Here is a 22,973-nt window from a genome sequence, read left to right on the forward strand (position 1 = left end):
TATATGGCCTTATATACTTATATATGGCTTTATAAAAACACTTCTATATATAGCCATATATAGACGATTTCCGCGCATATATAAATTCAGGTTGTGGATGGCATAATTAAACAGTTTCACGGATCATTCTACAGCTATAATTGATGGTGCCCTCAATGGTTACCAGTGAATTCAGCCTATATATCCATTTGCTCATGCACCTTATAAACTTTAGTGCCGACGGTTTATATGAAGATTGATGAAGGATCAAGTTTAATTAGTCTATTATTTGGTGTATATAACAAAGGTCGATGTATGGCCAGAGTATCCACTCCAGATTTGAAGCTCTAGAAAGCTGGGGAACACAACAGTAAAATTGTGTGACGTACTGCACACACAAATCATATTGCTGTAGATATATGATCGAGCCAGCTGTATAATATAAATATATATACAAACACACACACACATCTGCCTGTACAGCAGGTTAATTTGCTAAAGTATCAGGTGAGTGTAAGGTGTTACACAGCAGCCACAGCACGTGGCAAGCACTGCGGGGACTAGACGCAGGCAGGATTTAATAATTAGCACGTACAATAAAGCTAAGTTGAATGGCCTATGTGTGCATTGATCACGAAGGCTGCATGGGGATGCACGTATGGCAGCACCACGCATGCACAGGCACGTTCCTCTTTTTACAAAACTCACAAACACATAATGCTGTAAAAACGACTAGTTTTATTGGAGGACTGCATTTTTTTTTCTTCAGCTCTCAGCTCAGCCAGCTTCGTGCCCATTGAGGGCACCAGGAGTTTTCCTGAGAAGTCCCACCCTTTTCCTATTGCTGTGCTTTTCGTGTACGCTGTAAATAGAAAAACAGATTAACATGTACCATGATGTGTACACAAACTCATTAGATAAGCCCCGCCAATAAGCTCTATTAAATTTATTGTAATAACCTCTAATAATGAATACAAGGCCTGAATAAAAACAAATTAATAATTGGTTCTGGCACTATACTTTAATATGTGCATATGATCAAACCCCCTACAACGAAAAATTCTTGGTTATGTAGTTTAAATGCCATTACTTCAATCAAGCATAAATTATGCCTTAAAGTGCATAGCAAGTTCGGATAATCGATATTCAGTAGCAGAAACATATATTTACCTAAAATTGCATCAATTGCAGCAGCGTGAAGAGGAGGCCGTTGGGCCACTGGTTTGTGTGCCCCTTTGGCCTTCTGGCCCTTCATTGAGCATATCAGGAGGGCATGCTTGTTGAAGACTGCAGGGAGGAGACCCCGGGCCGATGCAGTTGATGTTTTCGCTTAATTGAGCACAGCTTGCAGTGCCCGTGCCTCAACAAAGATTGAGCTCCCCGGCTGCAGTTCTACAACCTGTGGACACATATAAAAAAGTGAAAATTAGGCCAAAGTCATGCAGCAGACAAGTGTCAGCTATTATTAATTATTCTTGTATATATAGCTTGCCCTTAGGCCAATATTGTACGATCCTGTAAGGCCCACAGTCAACGCACGCAAAGCGCACTTTTGGGATCCAAACTATTGGGGTCCTTACTTAAAAACTCTAGGAGGGTGACTTGCTAACACATGCATCGAGACACCATTTTTTGTAAAGTGTTTTAGTTACGGGAATATGCACATACTAATCAGTAGCTCCACCTGTATGGCAGCCAGCTGGTTTCTTCAAGAACAATAATTTTATAGTGCATCACTAAATCTTTAATGCATATATACATCATGTCGCACTGTTGCTCATGTTGAACACTTGTAGATGCCATCCACTGGCCAGAACACAAGCTATAGGCCCGTGTACATGGACGCGACGGGGCGGGCTGAGTTGAGTGGCGGGTTCAGCTTACCTCGACGCGCCCGAGTTTATATGAACTCGCACGGACGAGTTGAGGTGAGCGGTGATCGCAGCGACGCTTTGCGTCGAGGCGAGCCGAAAGCCCGTCTTCCGGTAGCGGTTTCCGCTCCTCCAAGCCTGCGCTCTCGCCGCTGTGGGCTGCGGTTGTTTAAGCAGTTGTCGCTCCGCCACTGCGATGGCTGTCTTGGTATTTTTTCTCAGTTTGCACCAGCTGTACTTTATGGTTGTGTTGGTGTCTTGTCGCTTGTTGTGGCTTGTCGCTAATACGAATTAAGTGGCGCCCCGAACCTCGTTGAAAATTTTAAATTGAAAGCAATAAGCAGTTTTTAAATGAAAATGACTAAAGACCCTCATCGATTGTTGGAACAAAGTGTACAGTTCCACCACAATTAAGTGCACCGTGTTCCTTTTGCCTCATACGCTCACCCTGTTTGGCTAATCTGATTTCTGTGGCTTTTGGACTGAACAGTGAGATCCTTACACGATGAATTTTCAAACTGAGGGCTTGTAACTTCAATTGAAATGCAATATACATTTTTGAGTAAAATTTCTATCGGCTTACGTAAGCGTTTCTTCAAATTCTTCCAACAGGTCCCTATTTGCTCCCACGTCCACGTCAGGCCCTGTTCCTTCAAACATCTTTCCAGTTCCATGAATATGTCCTTATTTTTTCGCCGCTTGCTATCGAGCGAATCACTCAGTTTTTTCTCGTTGACTAAAGCTAGCAACGTCGTTATTTCATCATCTGTCCACATGGTGCGTGGAGCCCGCGAAAATGTCATCGTGCCTAGCGCACGCGTACCGGCCGATAGAGAAAGAGCAACGTCGGAGTGATGGGGACAGGGGAAGCGGAGCCCGCGACGGGCGGGAGAGGTCACGAGCCGTCAACTCAGCGCGACCGGTTATACATGCCCTTTCTGAGCGCGGCGAGTTCGGTGAGCCTACCCCCTGTCTTCGGGTCGACGGGACTCGCCACGACGATTCTCCGCCCCGACGCGTCCGCTTATACATGGGGAGGGCGAGTCCAGAAAACCTGTTTATTTCGACTCAACGCGCCCTCGTCGGGTCAATGTAAACGGGCCTTATATAGCTCTGACTGGTTGATCGACTGATATTGCTAACGCTAGGGGGAACGAAAATGAGACATGCATGAATCGCAGTGCAGTCCTTGCCATAGTGCACACATTTATGACAAAAAAATATTAATACTAATATTTGAGATTACGCCTCGAAACCCCAATATGACACCATAGTGAAAGTCTAGCTCTGGAAAATTGGACCACCTGGAGCTCTTTAACATGCATGGACATTGTACATACAGTAAGCACTAGCAATAAATTTACGGACAACTGTCGAAATAATGGGGGAAATGTAAATCGAGACGAGCGAATACTTACACCATTGTCCAACGGCACTTAAGGTGTGCATTAGTGTTTAAAATAACCCTTGCTTATTTCCCTTCACTCTTTAAGTTTAATGTAATTCTACAATCGCTAGCAGATCATTTGGTTCGGCTCAGAATGTCGCAATACAAAGTTTATGAAACGATGAAAGCACAAACACTGATGTGTGCGTTGATTCGTGTCGTCAAGCTTGTGTCTAATCACTGCACTGGATAACGAATGGGTGTATGACGAATGAGCTTGAAATCCGACGTAGAAGCAACACAGAGAGAAAGTCAAAACAAACGTCTTATACATCTCAAAGCACGGCATGATAGCGTAAGTTCCTTTCAGCGCAGCGAGCCACCATTGGCGATATGCCAAAAGTGTGCCCATTTTTAATAAAATGGTTGTCGCTCTTAAAAAATTCATTTAAAAAAGAATCACAATGAATGTACGTGTTCAGGTAGTTACCTGGCCTCAGCGATTGTAGGTCGATTATTCAAAACAAATAGACTTCCACAAAAAAAAGTGGTTGTGATAAAACTGCCCCAGTTATTGTCGCAAAATCAACCAATCGTGAAACGAAGTGCCATCAAAAAATGCTAGTGGTATGTTGCTGAGCCAAAGAACACATGTCATGCGGGTCTTTCTGCCACGCAGCTTGGAATGTGCTCGTTCGATAATCTTGAAATTACACTCAGTTAGATTTTTGTAGCCTCAGGCATTGTACCTCATGTTACACTCTTCTCTACTGAATCGATGCATGACACCTATGCAACGTTCAACATTACCCGACAATAAAGCGTAGTCTGCCTTTCATGCTCGCCCTGGGCGACTCTTCACGCTTTCGCACTAAATCATGTCTTTGCTGTGCTGTTTGCACGTGGTTAGCTTGTGTTCCACCTACTATGCACTGCTGTACTTATCTACATCTTTGTCTGTCATCTGCATACTACAAAAAAGAGAGAAAGAAAGAATTATCTTAGAAAGCCCGCCTATCTGTGCGATTACTTCAATACCACCATTCGCAACTTACACACCTGATTTTTTTTTCTCTCATTCTGTTCGCCATGAAATGTGAGACAGTCGACAAGTCTAAACAGAAAAGCTCAGTGGCTGACAGCACTTTGCGCTACACAGCATTTACCACGCGTATGCACATGTTCTTGCACCAGTAAAAATATAAAAACCTAGCTTTCATCGATGGATTACGTGCATGACAGTGCTACAACAAAAGCCTGGTTTACAGGACAAGCATGTTTTTTTTTTAGACAACAAATGACCACTGCCTTATGTCGGTCACCAACAATGCCACATAAATGCTAAAGACAATGTAAAAAGATGAAATTTCCAGCGAAATTATGCAACATTATATATAGGCCATGCAATCTGAATTAATTTTCAACGTCTTGGCTTTTTGAAGCGGTCTTAAATTTAAGCGCACAGTTGAGCACAGTAACTGTATTTCAAGTACAGTTTAAGTACCAATGTGTCGCAGTGTATACGATAGTACTACAGTCGAACCCCGCTACAACGAACACCGCTTCAGCGAAATTTCCACTACAACAAAAAATTTATGATTCCACATCAGCAGTCCATAGGAGTCGATGCATAAATATTGTCGCCACAACGAACATTTTTTTTCTTCGATCGTCTACTTTAACGAAATTTTGCGATGAAATTCCCGGCTCAGATACTTAATGCTATCTAATAAAACCCAATCTTTAACAATTTGATGCCTTTTCAGAGCCTTAAAATGCGTCAACAAAGTATAAAACACTTGTTGGCACCACCAGAAACCGCTGCTGTTCAGCAAGCATGGGCGCCACCATTGCTTGATAATGATGGCAATGAGACTGCCCTGCTTTTGTTTTGCCTCTGGCTTGCTTTTGAGCCGCAGACGGTCCGAAGCTGAAGCTCGGTCGCTCAGTTTATGGTGTCCTTCTCACAGCTGCTGAGTGCAACCGTGGGGCGATGCCTTTTCCGATTCCTATGCTTATCATTATCTTCGCGCTTGGCCAGTGTGGTAACTATTCAGAGGCTGTTCCTCCGCATTATCAACAAAATCAGCTAGTTGCGAGTGATGAATGATAAGAATGGCATAGAATAATGCAAAAGTGGCCGCTCCACGATACCCTGCCTCCATGTCGGCGTTGTCGGACACTTTTAATGGCGGACAGCAGCTGGTGTTAACGTGTCAATGCAAGTGTTTGGCTCGTTCATGAAAGCGGTTGTAGGCGTTGTTTCAGCGTGCTTTTCACCATGGTCTCGCTATGCATTGGTGAGAACCATGACGTGACGCTGCTGGGAAAGAACAGGAAGCAGCAGACATCTTTTGAATTTTGAGAATAAACGTTTCTTTGTTTAGCTAGCTAAGATCAGCGATTTTTTTTTCGATTTCACTACAACGAAATTTTTTCTGCGTCCTGTCATTTTCGTGTAGCGGGGTTCGACTGTATTTCTATAGGGCCAGATAAACAGAACTAAGCCCCCATGCATGATCGATAAACTACAGTGTCGTTAGTTGTACACCTACCAACAGCACGTAAGCGCATGACCTAGAGCCTGTGGCGTTTTTTTTGTTTTTTTTTACAGCCAAGTCACTATAGAACGCTGCATTCACACAGCATTTAATAGTCCTCATGTTTGAGAGGATGCCAAGAGCATTTTGCGATATGTTTGACACAGAAAGCGGCACCCATTTTGAAATTATTCTGCCGAATGTGGAGGGACTGACGACAATAAACAGCACTCTGGAAAGTTGCACTCGCCGATCTTATAACAAAGCAAATCAGCCGAGCAGGATCAAATGCTTTTGTACGTCATTTCAGGCATACGTAGAAACAGTTACATTCGCGCCGACACGACCAAACAAACCGCATTTTAAGAATGTGCATGACCTACGCGCACATAGAAACGCGACGTGGCTAGCAGACGACCCAAGGAGCAATCCACACTTCACCGTTTTGGCCAGTTGTCGCCAGGCAATGAATGGCTCTGCTTGGTGTCGCGGCAAATAGACTGCTTTTTGGAGCTACACAGTGGCATTTGAAAACTCCGGCACACAAGGCCTACATTAACAAGCATGATAAGAAGATAGGTAAATTTCCAAAAAACTATGCTTACCTCTTAAATATTATTTTATCCACTTAATTCATACCAGAGCTATCACAGGGCTTTATCTTTTATCAATCAGCCGCTACAAATACTGTCATCGAGGGCCTTCATATTAGGTCAATGAGACTGTCTCCACTTTCATTAGAAAAGCTTGTGTGGAGGCTAGTTGGAACATACTGCAGGAAAAGGCTGCGCTGCAAAGTTGACGACGAAAAACTGGATTGACACAGGGAAAACGCATCTAACAACTGAAGTTTATCGAAACAAATAGCCAAAAAAAGGGGGGGTGGAGTAACATACAAGGGAAGTTTGGCGAACACCTTCGATAGCACTTACAGATAGACAAGTGGCATGTTTACAGACCATGACAAATAAGATAAGCAAAAAATAGGAGTTTGATAAAAGCATGTGTATTACGACATAGATAGCATACCAGTAGGATCATGCGTGGTTTGCTTCCAGTAGCCACTCCCTTGTATGTTACTGTACCCTCCTTTTTTTTTTTTGCTATTTCTTTCAATTACCTTCAGTTGTTCGATGCACTTTCGCTGTGTCAGTCCCGTTGTTTGTCCTCAACTTTGCAGTGCAGCCTTTTTCTCCACTTTAACTACACCTGTGCACAATAAAAGCCTTATATAAATAGACTTACATCAGGGTCACTCCAACAGAACAGCAACTGCGTGGCTGTCCCACAAACAGGTTCCCTGCTTGGGCCCGCAGGGCTGCAGCTATAAACTGGCCTCTCTTCTGCAGCAGGGCAGGCTGGTGAACAGCTCCTTGTCCTCGAGGCCAAACATCGCCCCTGCTCTTTTTCAGCCTGCAGGTGTGGGGTGACTCACAGGTCCGGTGACTAGTGGTGTGGGTCACAGGTAAGTTGAGGTCCACGCGCGTCTGCTGATGTTGGCAGCGTTGCTGAAACAATTTGTTTCAGCACGGCAGGCCGGTCTATTGCGCCCATTTTTTTGGCCGCACCGCGCTTCTTCTCCTCCACTTCCCCGCGACTTCGGGAAGATGTGCATTTTGACAGTTCTTTGACAAGCGCTTCTGCACTTTTCAAATAGCCATCAAGTTCTGGATAAAGCAAAAAAGGCCACTGTCAGCATAAACATGTAAATGTAAGTGCCAGTGAAAAAAAATCTCAAGCTGACAATTTCAGCTAAATACTTATTGTTAAATGAAACGCTGGTGCCGAACAAAATACAAAGATGATTCTTGTCAACTAGACTAAAAAGGCAACTTGGCCAGTAATCAGTGTCTATACTAGCAGTGCATTAAGTACAGGCTGCATCAATTGCTGCCCTTGGTCAACAAGCAAACACAGTCTAGCCCTGATTATGAATGTGAGGTGACCATGAAAAACCATTCTATAATTCAGATGTATAATCGATGCATTAAGAACATTGGAACTGACATTTAGCTGCGGCCAAAAAATGGGTACAAGCTGCCTCAATAAGCCTGACCTTTGAGATCCTCAACCCCAACAATTATTATTATCACTAAGCCTGCAGCATGACCCTGCCCAAGTCCAAGGAAGGTAGAATAGAATATTATTTTTCAAGTCTGAGCTAAGAATTTAGTTCAAGGAGGTGTGAGCGAATCTTCATTCTCGACATTAAACGGACACTAAAGTCAACTGTTAAGTCAACATCGGTTGTTGAAATGGTGGTCAAGAAACCTCGCAGAGTTAATTTTGTGCCGAGGAAGGGCCTATTTTGAAATAAAATAACGTTTTAGTGGTCGGCATCGGGTTAGCGCCCTTTAAACTACCCGCCTCAAGAAGTGCACCAACCGGTCCGTCTCACGTCACTGTTGCCGTGCACAACGTTGCCCGGCTTTACTGCGCTAGTAGGAGCAGACTGAAAGCAGTGGGAGCCACAGCAGCAAAAACGGCCGTTGATCAATTTCCCTCCATTAACTCCGAGATTGCAGGCGTTTTTGTTTCAACTGCGCCCCGCTAGATGGCACCCCCTGTCTCGCGTACCCACGCGAAAATTGAATTTTTGAACCACTCGCGCAATTCGCAATAGTAATGTCCAGCAGTTCCCTTTTCCATGAATCAAACATAAACGAGCAAGCAGCCTTTTATTGAGTCTCTTGATGCGTGGAAAGTTCTTTATTTATTGCAGTTAGATCGATCACTGGTGATTAATTGTTGGCGGTCCGTCTGATGTCATCGGGATCATTTTTAAACGCTTGTGTTCTTGTGCATTTACCTTAATTTCTCTATGCGTCTCTCATAATCATATAGTGGTTTTGGGATGTTAAACCCCACATATCAATCAATTTCTCTATAAGTAGGACACTGCTGTTGATAACATTGTCGTTTTAGGTATTGTCATACATTGAGCTTTCACTCTAACGTAAATTGTTATTTGAGTTTGTGTCCCTTTAAAAAAGAGAAAAAGAAATCAAATCTTTTCGATGCAGAGAATAGTCTGTGCCGTGTCGCAAGTCTGCTCTGCTTTCTCACGGCAGAAAAGATGGCGCAATATATGGAGGCAGAAACTCGAGCAGTTCTGAAAACCCATCAACAGGTGTGGGTGTTTCAGTAAGCCACACTGTTAGGGTATGGTATCCTTGGGACCGTCGTTCGGGAGAAGTCTTTGAAAGAAGGGACTTCGCACTTGCAACCCGTTGTATGCATGACTGCTCTAACCTGTTCGGTGAGGGGCACACCCGTCCAAAGTATCAGAAGGTCCTAAGTCACTTCATGCGTGCGCCGAGAACACAAAGGATGGGTCAGGAAGTGCAAAACATTTTTTTTAATCTTTTTTAGTAAAGCTGACTAAATATTAGGGGTGTGCACATTATGTGAGTAAATATGTATGCTGTCATTTTTCTACTTAGTTCGAACGTTGGGCTGGGCAAATGCTAAGGGTGCCTTGCATACCAGGGTAGTTCAGGTTGCAGAATAACGATAAAAATAACATTGTTTTCCCAGTGTTTAATTGTAATGGCAGCTAGATTAAAGCAGCCACTGAACTCCTACACTGGCAAAGAACAGTACCTGCATATCCGCAACTGAAAAACTGAAAAACAACAAACACCACTTGAACAAGGCAGCTGGTGGAAGTTCCATCTTTCAAGAAATCAAGCTCTCCCACTTGAAGATGTTGCTATCAAGCAGCAGAAGCAATGCTGCAATATTTTCCAAGCCGTACATTTTCTATGTCATTACTATGAAAACTTATAACCACACGCACCAATACTGCCGATGCCCCCAAGCAGACAAAGTTGTTGAAGGAAGCAGGCCCACAACTAGAGCCTTATCTCCATATTCACAAGCCTAACTTAACCTTATCGTTATGACTTGAGTCAAGCTTAACTATAAGTCCGCACTGAGCGCGTTTCAAGAACCTACCTTGTACTTATCGTGGAACTTTCCTCGTACCTAAGTAAAGTTCAGTTAAGGTAGCCTATGACCTACCTTAAGGCTTTCTGAAACAATATGGCGGAGGACGACAACTTGCGTATTTTGTTTATTATGTGGGCTGCAAATAGTAAATATTGAACGGCAAAGCGTACGCGTACACGTCACTGACACGGCGAGTCCTGACCGATGGGTGGGACCTGGTTGAGACCTATGACAATTAGGGCATTTTGTGCCGCCCCTGCTTTACAAAAAGTGTCGTGAAGAATCTGCTCGCTATGCTGTTTCTGCAGAAAAATATCCATGGTCGTGAGTTCAATGTGCCATGTCTCATGCAGCTGCTCATCACATCACGCTTTTATGGAGTTGGCACGTTCCAACTTGGAAGTAACGACCTTGTAAACATCTCGTAGCCGACTATGTCACAAGTATTCAGTCGAGCGGATACCTGCTATGGTTGAAAACACTTCTTACTGTACTGGTAAAACTTCTCGAAGTGGTGCAAATACTTTTCTAGTTGTTTGGTCGGTCATTCACATAATTACAGTGTGTGGTTCGTTGAATTCTATTGTGAGCTGCTTCCACGTTTTTCTTTTTCTCTGAAGGCACACGGCATCCGTTTCGGTACTTGTTCACAAAATCCGTCGGGGCGTAGCTACTTTGTCGGTGAAGTTCACTTCAGTGCACCGTTCCACAATCCGTGCAACTTCGTAAAAAAAAAGCTGTTATGCTACTCAAATTATGAAATAAATGAAGTGAAATTAAAAAAAAATGAAAGAAAACAGCAAACGCTGCAGTGAGCCCGATAACACAACCGAATACAACGTAATCACACAAGACGTTGAAATAACAAAAAAAAAAAAAAACTGTGTCGACTAGAGTTGCAGCAAAGTGGCCAGACCAAAAATATGTATTTCACCGAAAACTGCAGGCACCTAAACAAACACTTCTGCTGTTTGCATTTGGCTGCCTCTGTGCTTATTGTTGTTTGATTCTTGCAGTAAGGCTAATTTATTACTGCTTTAGGTAATGATTTGGTAGCGAACATTCACCTACCCTCACGCCCAGGGCCTAAACTTAACGAGTTAAGGATGCCTTTGATAAGGTGCCCTTATGACAGGATAAGGGAGGTTCCCGAAATGCACCTTGTAGTTTTCTTACACTTACACTTTCCTCGTCCTGTCGTAAGTATCCTTACCACCACAACTTAAGATCGGTTCATGAATACGGCGGTTAGGGGCCCATGCAGGCCCACCCCGTATTCGAATGGTAGAGAGTGTTTCACAAAGAATAAAATTGAAAATAGGTGTTTGTAAACAAGTGACCCCCCCCCCCCCCCCCTTCTCAAAAAATGATATTGCTGGCTACGGGCTTGAAAGGGGGTATGTCATGCCGTGTACAAGTCTACTCCACAGATTTAGGTGGAGCAACTTTTCCTGCTTCACAGAGCGACACCAACTCTCTCTCATGGTGACATTTGACTCCCACCTTTATAATTGTAATTATAAATTGTTATTTATATTGTAATTGCAATAAACTTGCTCCCACTCTGCCACTGGAAATTATTGTCAAGTAAAACAAGCAGCATGAAAAATCGAAGAGGGCCGTACCATTGCAGGCCAGCAGTGATTTCAACTTTGGATCTAAATAAACAAGAGTGTGAGTGAAACACTTCTGATGCAACAGGCATCATCACTGCAAAGGAGTTATGTTTTGTCCTGTCCTTAGTATGGGACAAGCAGAAGGTCAAAGGATGTCCGAAAAATTTTTGAAGGATCTTTTAGTATGCCTCAACAAACCAATACAGTGTTTCTTTTTCTGAATAAACTATAATGCAGTTTACTTTTTATACTAATAAGAAGCTTTAACCTCTAGTAAGTAGCTGCAAACTATGGAGCCTAGCCTCATTGTTCCCATATCAAAAATATGAGATGTGAGTAAGTGCCGAGCTTTTTCACAGATCTACAAAACCATAGAATAACGCTCACTATGACAAGCGCCCCATTACAATACACTTGATTTCCCCCTACGCATGTCGCAAGGCTTCACGACTGGAAAAAATTGTGCTACGATTGCTACGGAAACAAACTATCAACGTGCGGCTCAAAAAGCATTGCTATGCATGCCAGCAGACAGCCATCGCAGGCAACCTTTCTATGCACTGCAGAGAATGTGGGTGCAGCCCACTGTTTGAAAAAACTACAATTCTGGCCAAATAAAAAAATAAGACAACACGCCAAATTTGGGATACATATCAGACAAAAGAAGTGCATGCATCAGTTCCAGCTCCATTGTACCAACCCCCATTAAAATCTAATTCATGATTGATTGATTGATGATTGATATATAGGGTTTAACGTCCCAAAACCACTATATGACTGTCAAAGACACCGTAGTGGAGGGCTCTGGAAATTTCGACCACCTGGGGTTCTTTAACGTTTGCCCAAATCTGAGCACACGAGAAAACGAATTAATCAGAAGCCATAAATAGCATTTTAATCAGCATACTTGCATAAGAACTTTGAATCAGCACCACATCTGGTAATTGTAATCACCCCAGGTGTTGCACCTGAAAACCGTGGAGCAAGATCGCCGATTACCACTCTCTTCGTAAACTGATTTTTCTCTTTCCAGGAAGCCTTCATTCTTCCAAGTTTGTTCATAAACTTCAGTTAATAGTTTGCGCTTGTACTGTCCACTTCTTTTTTTTTGTCTCCTCCATAACTTCATTTTTTGCAGCAATTGTATTGCAATTTTTTCCAGAAACCAAGTAGCCCAATACCTCACTTTGTTAACGTAAGGCTTCCCATATTTCTACACAAAAAGCCCAATCAAAAGCGTTTATTTTTGTATCCTTACAGTAACTCGACTGAAATCTTGCTAAGAAATGGTGCCATTTTGCTAAGAAACTCAGAGAGAACTATCTGAAGCAAAAGGACAGCACTGTTTACATGCCCTCTCATGCACCACTGTGTCTCTAGTGGTATGTGGTAACTGTGTAGAATATGAAACTGAGGCAGCAGTTTCTTTTCAGAAAGTCATTGAACAACTGCTATAGGAAAAAACTCCCTCTGGGCAAAGCACCGCCATCAGTGCCACAATAAATAGTAAAGCTGCTACCTTTACCTACTTCGCACAGGGGAAATGGTCACACATTTGGTAGTGCCTTTGTCAGGATTTTTTTTTTAAATAACAATTCCAACATTAGTCTTGTGGTTTGTGGTAAATGACTCGAGATTTAGGTGATTATGATATCCATAATGGAAAGCAATAATGCACACCACCAAACAAAGCAGCGAACAGTTGAACTTCTGCAATGTTACACTGAACACAACATATTAGTACTGCTGACTCTACAGACAACATTGAATGTATAACACATATTCAGTACAAAATAAGCTGTTGCAACTGAACCACATTGTAAACTTCCTTCCACCACTGCAATAAAAAATTTCAGCACCTTTGAAATAAAGCAATGTTTCAAGATTTTTCGTGCTCATCTTACTGCGTCTGAAAACTACAAAAGAATGACTCGTAGCTATAGCTAGAATTCTTTTTAATGACCTCACATATAATGTGCTAAATAAGATGCTGTTTTAGGCAAGCTAATTTTAAGTAATTGGCACTCACGGCGAGAAAAAGGCAAAGAGAAAAAGGTAGGGGCACAGGACACAAGTGCTTGGTGCTATGCCCCAACATTGTGCCTACACTAGGTTTTTGCAGCAGATGTGAGGGACCAACAACAAACTTTTACAGAACCTATTTTGTTCAGTGCAACCTAACAATTACAGATCAGAGTTTTTTGGCCACTTGAGGTTTGTAAGACCTGTCACCAATCTACGGTAGACTCCCAGTAGAACGAAATCTGTTAAATGGAACTGCTGCTTACATAGAACAACTGCATCCAGCACAATTGGTTTCATACTTGGATTCTCCACCCTTGTTTATCTCCCAGTCAAAGAAACTCCTGTTAAATTGAACACATTTTTTGGTCACTTGAGGTTCCGTTTACTGTAGTTCTACTTTTATTTCACCCAGAGTCTAATGACATGCTCTGGCCAGTTGTCAGTCCCCTGAAGTAATTATTAAGCTTGTGTAAGTGACAAAAAAGCCTGTATAATGCTTACGTTTATATTTCTTGAGCTCCTCCCGAAGCTTTTCATTTTCTTTCCGCAAAGACGCATTTTCTTTGCGAAGGCTGCTCACGTCGATGTTCTGTAGTTCTTGAAGCAGCACCAAATCTTGGCTTCTTCTTTGTCTGTTTTTCTATAGTAACAAAATGAGAGCAAACATTTAAACTGTGATGTAATTTGTTTATAGTGAAGTCATTATTTATATAGTTCCTCAAGCACAGGCTAATATATTAGTATGTCTAGGTAATCAGTTAACTTCTTATTTGGAGCAATTTTTCAAATGGCAGATTTTTCTATAGAGATATTAGGAGAAGGTAATATGATATTTAGGTTTTCACAAAAAGCTAGATAAACATTTACATCTATTATAAATATCATGTACAAAATGCTCTCAGTATTATTTCTCTAAACAACGAAAAAAGAACAGTCATACAGGTGTACGCTGTGAAATTAGTTCTTCAGTAATTAAGCTTCAACACAAGCACAGTAAAGAAAAAATCTTCATAATGATAATAATTTTGGAATTAACATTTTTAAAACAGTATGTGGTTATAACCTTAAAGGGGTTCTGCACAAACCTAGTCTTAACGTTAATATTTCGCATCAATTCTGCAGAATTGACACACAACCGCTGTGAAATGCAACAACGCCTCAATGCTAACAAAATGCACAAAACTAAATGGGAGAGCCCAGCTGTGTATATGCGACTGATAATAAGGTGACCAGCTCCTCCATTAGCTTTCCGAAAAGAAAAAAAAGAAAAAAAAGAGAATGATTGTAAAACAGATAGCTGGGTGAGTTGGTATGCATGCACAGTACAACTTTTTTAGCATACACAAAATACAGAACAACAAAGAGAGAGACGAGCGCTAACCCTCAACTAATTTATGATTTACAGTTCTCTGACAAGTATGACAATGTTTTTTTTTGCTAGTGAGTTAGCGTGCTCTTTTAGTCGTATATTGATGCATCGGACAATCTGCTCTATTTACACATTTTCACAGGTTAGTGGTATCAGATACACCACACCTTCTCGGCACTTCATGAACTTTGATTCTTATTTTGTGTCTTTGTGTAAGGTTGTTGGCAAAAAGTTAAAAACGGGGGGCAAAAACGTAGCTATCCCCTGAAAGAAGAATCAAAGTTCATGAAATGCTGAGAAGGGGTGGTATATCTGATACCATTAACCTGTGGAAATGTGTAAATAGGACAGACTGGCCGCTGCATCAATACACGAATAAAAGAGCACACTAACTCACTAGCAAAGAAAACATTGTCATACTTGTCAGAGCATTGTAAATCATGCCATTGCATTTATGTGTTTCACGATACAGATATAGTGTTCACACATGGAGATAAACTAACACATGAACTTACGGGAGACTTCCATAAACAGATGTACAAACAAATGCATCAGTAAACCTTCAGTGGCTCTAACAGATAGGGAGTACAGTTTTTTAAATTCTGCTTAGCCCTCTCTTCTTATGTTTGCCTGTCACATGACTTGCACATGCACTATGCTGGTTCCCAGGTACTTATATGTTTTGTTCCTTTTAAAATAAATCAGTTGAGAGTTAGCGCTCGTCTCTCTCTTTGTTGTTCTGTATTTTGTGTGTGCTAAAAAAGTTATAATGTGGAGAGAAGGGCTACTTTCACAATATTGACTAGTCCGCTTACAACTAGTTGTCGGCCCAGACGGCACGTCAACGCCTTGCAACACTCGAGAACAAAAGCCACCGAATGCTCCGCGGAAGCCTGAAACTACAAAAGCCCATTCTTTCTAGTGCTCTTCCATGACCAACTGTACGACCATAGAACAAAACTTTAAAAAAAAAAAAAGACTGGAACAGAAATAAACATGGCTGTGGAGGTTGTTTAATTGCACTCTGACACACTATATTTACAACATGCAAGGTTTAGACGCTTGAAATCAGGTCGCCATAGAAGGCTGCTGAAACCTGAAACTCAAGCTCACCATAACAAGCCAACTTGGAGAAAGACACCCGTGCGAACACTCGCTTTCCACAAGTATCACTGCGCATTGCAAAAGCGTGCCGTGAAAAAGTAAAGCATGTAAAATAAAGCTGCATACACGCGTCCTGCTGCCACTCATCGCTGCAACTTCCGCCTCTGAGTAGCTAGCATATGAAACAGGCTATAGGGGCCAACATAAAACGATGTGCCTTGCCTGTGCTCAATTATGCTGCTGGTCATTTCAGCTCTGCTTTCAATAAGCTTTGTTTTCTTACTTTTTAATAAAGATTATTCTATAATGTTCACTAGCATAGTTTCCTCACACAATTATGACCTTGAGATGGCATAATATATAGTATTTAATATTGTGAGGGAAAAAAGGATGACTGTAAAAGAAAAAGTGAGAGGTTAGTCGGCATTACATATCAGCATTAGAATTCAATGAACAAAAGGAACAAGCAGGATTTTGAAGAGACAACTCAACAATTGACTACATTCATACTATCAACCAGGTAATAGAAAAATGCTCAGAATACAACCAACCACTACACATAGCCTTCATATATTACGAGAAAGCGTTTGATTCAGTAAAAATATCGGCAGTCATGTAGACACCGCGGAATCAGGGCGTCGACGAAGCATGTATAAACATCCCGGAAGAAATATACAGGGGATCAACTGCCATCACAGTGCTCCATAAAGAAAGCAAAAAAATACCAATCAAAAAGGGTGTAAGGCAGGGGGATACAATCTCTCCAATGCTATTTACCACGTGCTTACAACAGGTTTTCAGAGGCCTAGAGTGGGAAGAGTTTGGGATAAGAGTTAATGGAGAGTAACTAAGTAACAAGTGCTTTGCCGATGACATTGCATTGCTGAGTAACTCAGGGGACGAATTGCAACTCATGAATACTGAATTTGACAAGGAGAGCAGAAAGGTAGGTCTTGAAATTAATCATCAGAAAACGAAAGTAACACACAACAACCTCGCAAGAAAACAGAACTTCGAGATAGGCAATAGTGCACTTGAAGTTCTAAAAGACTACGTCTACTTAGGACAGGTAATAACCGAGAAGCCGAACCACGAGATTGAAGTAACTAGAAAAATAAGACTGGGGTGGAGCACATTTGGCAAGCACTCTCAAATCATGACACGTAGATGCCACTATCCCTCTAGAGGAAGGTATATAACAGCTGCGTCTTGCCGGTACTTAGCTGTGGAGCAGAAACATGGAGACTTACAAAGAGGGTTCAGCTTAAATTGAGGACGACGGAGCGAGCGATGGAAAGTAAATGATAGGTGTAACCTTAAGAGACAAGAAGAGAGCAGAGTGGATCAGGGAACAAACCATAGTTAAGGATATCATAATTGAAATAAAGAAGAGAAAATCGACATTGGCTGGGCATGTAGCACATAGGCAAAAAACTGCTGGTCAATAAGGGTAACTGCCTGGGTTCCAAGAGAAGGCAAGCAGGTTAGACAGAAAGTTAGGTGAGCAGATGAGATCAAGAAGTTTGCAGGTATAAAGTGGCAGCAGCAAGCACAGGACCGAGTTGACTGGCGGAAAATGGAAGAGGCCTTTGTCCTGCAGTGGACGTAGTCAGGTTGATGATGATGAATAGCAGCATCCTTAGGTACACTTCAAGGTATAAGAATGCACAGTGCATTTGCATGACAGGCTTTTAATTATTGTATTATCTATTTTGCTATATAAACGAAAGGCATAGCTGTTGCAAGACACAATACCAACAATACTTAAGCATCAACAGACAAAGAAGTGGTCCCTTCTGTTTGCTTACAGAGTGAGTGCTTGCATGACACTGCTTGATAATAAAGTGTTACAATAAACTTAAGCAAAGTGAAAGAGCAGCAAATTGGCAGGCAGTGCTTCAGCGGAGTAATTCTAAAATATACGCACCATCAGCAATGATCACTAAACCTCACTGAGTGGGCTAGTGCCCTGAGCACGGCGTACATAATGGTTCCCACAGAATGTGTCAGCCGATACCATCCAACTTGATAACTTACTTAAAGTCTATTTTGAAGAAGTTGTGAAATGAAGCAAATTTATATTTATTCTTTTTGTAGTTTCAGTCGAATGGGATTGAAGTGTGAGCCTGGGTTTTGTGCAAAACAATTTGTGGAAGCTAGTAATGACAGTACAATAGATTGAAAACAACTTACATTTTTTTTAGGGTCTGCCATGGCCTGTCTATTATACTCTGAAATGGCTTTATCCATTTCCTTAATTAGCTCGGGACGGCCCTCTGAAATAGGTATTAGAAGTATGAATTTCATGGGAAACAATCCTACTGAGAGCTCTATCACCAAACATGCATTGTGGCAATAAAGCTACTGAGTTTGACTGCACTCCCGCCAAACTAGTGTCTAACCTGCAGTGTTAAGTAAATAGAATAAATGCCGCAAGGTAAAAAAAGAGGCATATTATTTTACCACGTTCACATGTATACCTTTTGCAACTCAATCTCCAGCTAAGTAGGTACAACCATCCCTAATACTTTTTGACAAATGCACACAACACCTACACGTATAATATATTACTAGCAACGAATACACATGCCAAATTTTTTTTTTTTCTGACAGCAGAGCTGTTAGAAAGAGAGGTTGAGCCAGCCGTCATTTCTGAAAACTCATCAGGTATGAACCACCGAAAACAACTTGTGCCAAGCAGCTTCTAGCACGGCATGACCGCTATGCTGCGTATATGTCTACATCGGCTAGATGGGGTGCTACTTCAATGACCGACGTAGAGAACATCAAAGAAATCTGAATAACGAGAGAAGTCACCTCACTGACCACTGCATTGCGTGTTCACATTGTTAACTATGATTCTAACTTCAAAATATCCTAAGCAGAAGCGGACAAAAACGGCTCACGAAATATTAGAAGCACTTTTTATTAGGAAAGCAAGTGAGTAGTACATAGGCAACATTTCTATTGTGCCGTGCATTGCTGCAATTCAATTCCTTGTGTGCCTTGTTTTTTTTTTAATCTAAATTGTTTATCGTGACAATGTGCCTGCGCAGCTTCTTAAATGTATAAAGGTGTGAATCTGCCTTCAATAAAATCAGTAGTTAGTGTGCGCCTGTGCTTATTTGTTTATTACTGCATACTCTGTTTAGTTGCGCTATTCAGGATGGTTTTTATGTCAAAACACCAACCCTTCTAACAGTAGACTTCTTTATAGCAAAGCATAGCCATGCATATTACAATATAGAAATGGGGTGGGAAAAAAGTGAGTAAGGAGTAATGTAATGGTGAGGAGAAAAGAAGGAAGGGGAGAGGGTACAGCATGATATAGCCTTGCATAGAGAAGTTTAGCAAAAGGGTAGAAAAGGGAAGCAAGGATGAGGAGTACTGGTGTAGAAGTGAGATTGTAGACCATAGCATAACCATATACAGTGTAGCATAACCAGGTGTGGTTAAGGAAAGTGAGGGTGAACAGGAATGGAGAAAGAAAAAAAAAGGAGAAAGTGCAAGATAACAGAAATAAAAAGAAATTATGAAAGAAAAAAGACCACGTTGAAAGAGATTAAGAAAACAGAATAAGATGATGAAAGAACTCAATCTGCGGTTGCACGGTGGTGGCACTTGCTCCGTTGTTTATGCAGATTTCACACGTGGGAACTGGCACTAATATTTTTTAGATAGCAAAAAGGAAAAGATTGCAGGTGGTAAACCAACCCTTATATGAACACTAATACGATTGCTGCACTATTTGAAAGCAATTAAGTATTAAATTATATAAACATTGCACATATTTGATGCCTTTTGGACAAAGGAGCAAAGCACATGCCGTATGAAGGCAACGCAGCCTATAGTATTGAACATCATTCAAGGCCCGACTCATTGTGGGCAAGAAAGAGCCACGGCACAAGTCGGTAGGCCAGTCTGGCTTAGCAACCTGCGGCAGATGCCCATTCTACACAAGCACAAGTAACATTCACAAGTTGATGTATTAGGTTGCTTAACATTTTTTTGTCCAAAGTGCCGCACAACTAATTTAACCCCTTAATGCCTAAATTCTGAAACTGCTGAAGAAAATGAAAATTGTTTTCCTTTTCAGCTTTAAATAGCAACCTTTAAATGATTTCACAGTCAAGGTATCTAAAATCTACCTTTAATGCATACTTTTACGTACGTGGCAAAATTTCCACATGCCACAAAAGTGAGGACCTCGGAATAAAAAACGTACTTCAGAACTACGCAACATGTCATGTGCCATACCTGGAGTGTGTACACACCAAATTAACAAAATTATCGAAGATAGAACTCCCGTCACCCATGTGAGAAAAAATAAAGAGAGTGAAAGTGAGCGCTCTTGCACGTGCTTCGCACTCTCTGCCACCAGCTAAAAACAATTGATTCTAGCATACAATACATTGTGCAAGATAGCGCTAGATTTTTCATGCTAAAACCTACATTCCCCATGAGTAGTTGATAGCTGGCATTAAAGGAGGCACGCATTCCATGACTTGCTTGCTCAAAGTTTTTTGTTATGTTATGAATTCGTGACGTTTGGCAGTAAAGGGTTACTCACGTTTCAGCTGATGATGTCAACAACAGTGTCTTTTGAAAAGAAAAATCTTAGGTTAATAATGAAATAAACTTGCATTATACCAACTCCAATCTGCTTTCAGGTATATTGAAATGTGGAAGCAAGCACAATGTGGTGCCATTAGCTTGACTTTGTATCTTTCACAACATTGCAACATATATCACAGCAACTCCAGCCATTGCTCTTATATTGACGATGTACAATTATGAAGTGAATTTCACTGAAGTGAACCTTAAGAACCACATGGGATTTGTTACAAGTGACGTACAAAATATGTCTGAACCATAGATGCTATTACAAATGTTACATTTGTGGTGTAGTAAGCAAAATTTTTGTCAAAAGTACGTATTTCTAAGTTTTAAGTTCTAGCAAAGGGTGACAGATGTCCTTAAGATGAATGCGATTTGATTAGTCCGTGAGACGCGGCGCAAATTACGATAGATCATAAGGCCTTACAAAGTTAACGCCATTTTCAGCGCCCGCGGTATACGTCTTGGTATGGCAAAAGGTAGCCCCTAACAGCTATGAGCTTACGTAAATTCACATTCCTCAGTTGACAGGACAGTATCAGTGTGAAAACGGGCATGTTTGGCCATGATCAGGGCCAATCAAGACCATATTTCTCGGTCACGATTAACAAAAGTCGCTGCTACACTGTGCAGATCAATCCAGATCAGTTTCGGCGCAGAAGTCAGCCAGATCGCGATGTACATGTGTTGATCATTTTCTCCCATTCGGGCTTCATAGCAATAAAAAGTGCTCATGGGACACCTTAGTTACACTGAAAAGTAAAGCATGAAGGCCTGACGCAATGCAAAAATCCTAGCAACAGGAAATACCACCGGGGCCAACGTGGTGCGCGGCCAACATTGTAATAATGCCACCAGTTATACCGGGGTCACACGGTCACTTTTGGTCCCGGCGATCACCGATCCACATCAGGCTCTGCTACAAGGTCACTTTCAATCGCAGTCCGGCCCGACAGCGATCTGTGCATCCAGATTTGGCTTCCAGGTCGCAACTGGGGTGACATGAGCGCCAGGCTCGACCCGGATAAGATTTGTCCGAGCAGGAGCTACCATCGAAATCCGGTCCAGATCGTGATCAGAACAGCTTGTGTGACATCGGTATTTGTATGATAGAAACCAAAATTCAAGCTTACCTGATATGGCAATCAGCGTAGCCTTAAACAGCCCTTTGTCCCGCCACCGAACTTGCACCTGCGATCCTTCGCAGGGATCATCATCTTCTTTGCTCATTTTGACAACGTCGAAAGTTGTTCGCTTGTCCGCATTGCCATCAAAACGCACTGAGCAGAACTGCATCATTTCTGATATAAAAATAACTGCAGCAACGCAACAACACACGTGTGGCGCTAAAACGCTCTTAGCCACTCAGAGAGCGGATTGGATTAGCCCTGGCTTGGCTTGTGAAGGATGTGGCCAGGAAATAAAATAAAAATAGGCATATACAAAAATTACACAACTATGTAATTTTTTAAGCCAAAATCTAAGTGCCACAAAAGTTGAAAAAAAAAAACGTGTGACGAGAATAGACCATATGCGCAAATTTCAAGCTGGCTTTTCTGCAAAGGTGTTTTCCAACCAAAAGGTCTCGTTCCCAGACTGCTTTTCTCACTCATTCTGTTTTTGCCTCAATTGCCCCAACCCTGTCTTTTTACGAGCTACGGCTGCCTATTGCCTGCCATGCGATCTGCGGTTACACTTTCCAGAACACTGTATTGCGATTTCGTTCGAGGTGGGGCAACTCCATGGGACAACCACAAAGTAAAAATCGTTTTGTCGCACCAACGCATTGGTCGCATTCACGTGCCTTTACTGGAATCGGAGTGGTAAAAGCACAGTGAGCAAGATAAGCAGTCTGAGCACGAGAGCTTTATTTTGTTTGTTTTTCTTATGGTTGGAAAACAACCTAGCAGAAAAGCTGCCTTGCAGATTTCTGAAAATGCTCAATTAAATAAAAATATGTTCTGTCCTTTTATTCTTCCAGGAGTGGGGAGTTGGAGCTGTTGTTCACAAATAGCCAGTTAAAATGAAACACGTAGCACAGATTGAGATGACGTAAACGCAGGTTTAAAAGCGCACAACTTGCGGCGTACTAGCACACCGAGAACGCCCCCCCCCCCCCCCCCCCCGTCTTGTTTCGATTTTTTATCACCACTCCCAGCAAACGGCAATTCCATGTATTGGGTTGTTTTCGATCGAGACTGCACGTGCATGTCAAGCATAATCCTTATAAACAGTCGTGAAGACGATGAGCAGTGACCGAATCCATGAAACACTGCAATGCTTCTATAAGAATTGTATGTGAAAGATGAAGCTTCGTTTATTTGCGCAATTTCAACTTTAGTAAATATTTTACAAATACTATTGTCACGTTTGATGTAGTGAGGCTATGAATCTATAGCTTTAAATGCGGACCATTTTCTCGGCGAATCACATACACTTAATTTATCTACGCGTCAGGGTGCTATCGTGATCACCTCCTTAAGTAGATCGAAATTGAGATGGAAGAGTAAAAAG

General features: G+C 41.8%; 1 protein-coding gene across 1 annotated transcript; it reads right to left on the reverse strand.

Annotated features, from left to right (window-relative positions):
* Nucleotides 1-697: 697 nt before the first annotated feature.
* Nucleotides 698-21,810, reverse strand: LOC142774789 (uncharacterized). Its single transcript, XM_075875846.1, has 6 exons — nt 21,593-21,810; nt 18,036-18,118; nt 13,871-14,009; nt 7,023-7,444; nt 1,150-1,378; nt 698-841 (listed from the first exon to the last, which is right to left on the reverse strand). The coding sequence occupies exons 1-4, from the start codon at nt 21,756-21,758 to the stop codon at nt 7,224-7,226; spliced, it is 609 nt and encodes a 202-aa protein (XP_075731961.1). The 5' UTR covers nt 21,759-21,810; the 3' UTR covers nt 698-841; nt 1,150-1,378; nt 7,023-7,223.
* Nucleotides 21,811-22,973: the final 1,163 nt, after the last annotated feature.

The sequence above is a fragment of the Rhipicephalus microplus genome, chromosome 10 (assembly GCF_043290135.1).
Source record: "Rhipicephalus microplus isolate Deutch F79 chromosome 10, USDA_Rmic, whole genome shotgun sequence".
NCBI lineage: Eukaryota > Metazoa > Arthropoda > Arachnida > Ixodida > Ixodidae > Rhipicephalus > Rhipicephalus microplus.